We start from the raw sequence: 2,676 nt of genomic DNA, 5'->3' as shown, positions 1-2,676 counted from the left end.
TATCTCCTTACTATTATTTAGCAATCATCTAAACTACAGCTACGTAAATTCAAAACAACAACATTGTATGTCCAAAATAATGGTCATACAGCAAAACTTTGACAAAGAGAAATGTAAAATGCTATTGGAACCATGTCCATTTTTCAGTTTATTATGAGGTTTTCACACAGTGTAAAGGGCAGCTAGTGTTTTCATATTATGACAAAAACAAGAGGAGAGGTATTTTACCAGAAGATATATATTAATATGCATTAAATACCAGTAAAAAAACATTAAAATAGTCAATGAACAAAAAAAACCAACCTACTCCAAAAGGGGAATTACACCAAGTTTTCAAAATCTGGATGTAAACAAGGTCAATCGAAGTGGTTAAATTTCTCAAATAATTGTGTCACTTTACTGTAGGTCATTATTCATAAGACTACACCCCCCCATCCCCTGCACCCCATTTTAGCCTTATTCCAACAGGCAAACAAAGCCATAATAGTTGCTTTAGTCAATTTCACAAACGTGGTATGATAACTGACATTTGTTTAAATCAGAATAATGTAATAAATAATCTGTGGATCCTTGTTAAAAAACATGTGCAAAACATTGAGGACAGGTGTGCACGTCTGCTTCCTGTTCCTGTTGCTACGATTCATTAAAGAATGCAATTAGTGACAGCTGAAAAAAGGCATTCTTCACAGAGCTAGTGTATTAAACATGAGACTTTGTGTGGAATCTGTGTCTGTGTGTGTGTGGGGTGGGGGGTTGCGTGTGTTTTTAAGTATAAATAGTGTGTAAAATGTCTCTGAGAACAGGAAGATTAGAAGATGCCTTGCTCCATGCTCTCTCTAACATTAGGCATCCTGAGTAGTTTGCTAGTTCAGGATGTTAGTGCTGTCAGGCTCCCGCTCACTGGAGACAACGACCCCAACACAATCCCAAATGGAATATTTTCAGAGGTGAGTGCAACTCATTTTTATTTTCTGTCAAATATCACTGATACCTCTGGCTTCCATCTCTCCCAATGCTCAGTGCAATGCTAGCCTTGTCTCTTAACTAATTACACAACTGGGCTGTTAGTGTTTCCTCAGTGGGTCTTGAGATATCCAGTGATTTTAAATAGCTGCTTGAAAAGATGTAGAGGCTGGCTCCATATGTGTCAGAGGTGGCCAGTATTTGTCTTTACGCTCTATGCTTGGTGGCATTGTGAGATGCAGGGAGTCCTAGACATTGTAGGGAACTGACTATAACTAAAAATCTGGGAGCAAATAAGTTAACAGATAGTTTCCAGTAGGGCTTGTGTGCAGTACAATTTTGGTGTCCTTATTCCTTAGTATTAATCTCTTTCCAATCTCTACAGAGCAATCAAGATATTCCACGCAGTTTAGAAATGGAGGAGTTCAGTTTCAACGTGGTCCCAACCAGTGGCAGAATGAGTTCTCCAACTATACTGCGGCTGCACCCAATATCAGCCAAACCCTCACACTTGCACGCCAACCTGCCACTCCGCTTCGGCCGGGATGCCTACATCGAGCGGACACCCAAATCCTCCATCAACCTTCCACAGAGGTTTGGCCGCTCTCAGAGCGTTGACCTGACCTCTGGGCAACTTTGCACCGAATGCCGGAGGGAGTCTCCTCCTTCTGCCACGTTGCCACAGAGGTTCGGGAGGCGAAATATACTTCTTGGAGATCCCTTCCGTGCCCTGGCCATATTCACACGCACTCTCGAATCTCCTCTTCCCAGAGACAGGTAGAGTAACCTTATAATGCGGTTTTAAACGTGCCATTGTCAAATATTCAGTTAGCCCTTTAAACTCTGACCTGACAGTGGGTCTAGACTTTTATTTTTTTTTTTACTCTACAAGCATACAAGCTTGTATGCTCTACTACAAGTTCTTTTTATTTTCCACATCTCAATTTCATTTTAGCTTCTTGTTTCAGACATTCCAGTGAGAGATGCATATAAGAGACTGTGAATACTCTAGTAGATTTTCAAACATTGGTATTTGTACTTGTCCTTACAAATATAATGGCAAGAAGATATGCATTTGTATACAGACCAAAACTAGCACAAATGAGCTTAAGCCAGAAATAAGCACACTGCAGTGTAGAGAACTGCATTGTCTCCATACTGACTAAACTAACCACTTTATCTAATCTCTTTTACAGGTCAGAAGACTATGACTACATGCACGAAACAATCCAAGAGGGAGACAGATCTTTGAAGAATATATAACTCATTGATGTAGATTAGGAAAACATGGCAGTTCCTGCAAAATGTGTGTCTGTTTAATTAATTTTCTTACACTCTGCATGTATTTGTATCTATACTTGTGTGCTTGTAATCTGCTGTGAGATTAATAGCCTGTGTGAGCAGATGTTTAGCAAACCTTTTGTAATGTGTGCAGTTGTCAGCACCATGGACAGTGTCTTGTGTCCTGATGACAATAAGAACAATGACAACAAATCAATTGATAAACATAACAATAAAAAATGTATATAAAATAAATTTGAGTAACGCTTGTCTTTGTTAATGAATGGGGAAAGAATCTGTATTAAAATTTTGCAAACTGATTGACAGGTCTTTACTTGTAAGACATTTTGTTTTTCAGATCTACAACAGCAGTTGAAGAAAACAGATAGAAAAAATAGATTTTGAGAATAAACTCGATATATTTCAATAATA

The 2,676-nt window shown here is 38.6% G+C and overlaps 1 protein-coding gene across 1 annotated transcript; it reads left to right on the top strand.

Moving 5' to 3' along the window:
• Nucleotides 1-812: 812 nt before the first annotated feature.
• npvf (neuropeptide VF precursor) lies at nucleotides 813-2,469 on the top strand. Its single transcript, XM_066675658.1, has 3 exons — nucleotides 813-947; nucleotides 1,349-1,740; nucleotides 2,160-2,469. The coding sequence occupies exons 1-3, from the start codon at nucleotides 816-818 to the stop codon at nucleotides 2,224-2,226; spliced, it is 591 nt and encodes a 196-aa protein (XP_066531755.1). The 5' UTR covers nucleotides 813-815; the 3' UTR covers nucleotides 2,227-2,469.
• The last annotated feature ends 207 nt before the right edge of the window (nucleotides 2,470-2,676 follow it).

The sequence above is a fragment of the Hoplias malabaricus genome, chromosome 6 (assembly GCF_029633855.1).
Source record: "Hoplias malabaricus isolate fHopMal1 chromosome 6, fHopMal1.hap1, whole genome shotgun sequence".
Lineage (NCBI taxonomy): Eukaryota > Metazoa > Chordata > Actinopteri > Characiformes > Erythrinidae > Hoplias > Hoplias malabaricus.
Note: the sequence above shows the minus strand (reverse complement) of the source record. Positions and strands in the feature narration are given on the sequence as shown.

Coding starts and splice junctions, on each gene's coding strand:
- npvf (XM_066675658.1), top strand. CDS start 816: ATGCCTTGCTCCATGCTCTCTCTAACATTAGGCATCCTGAGTAGTTTG. Junction 948..1,348: donor CAAATGGAATATTTTCAGAG/GTGAGTGCAACT, acceptor CAATCTCTACAG/AGCAATCAAGATATTCCACG. Junction 1,741..2,159: donor TCTCCTCTTCCCAGAGACAG/GTAGAGTAACCT, acceptor TCTCTTTTACAG/GTCAGAAGACTATGACTACA.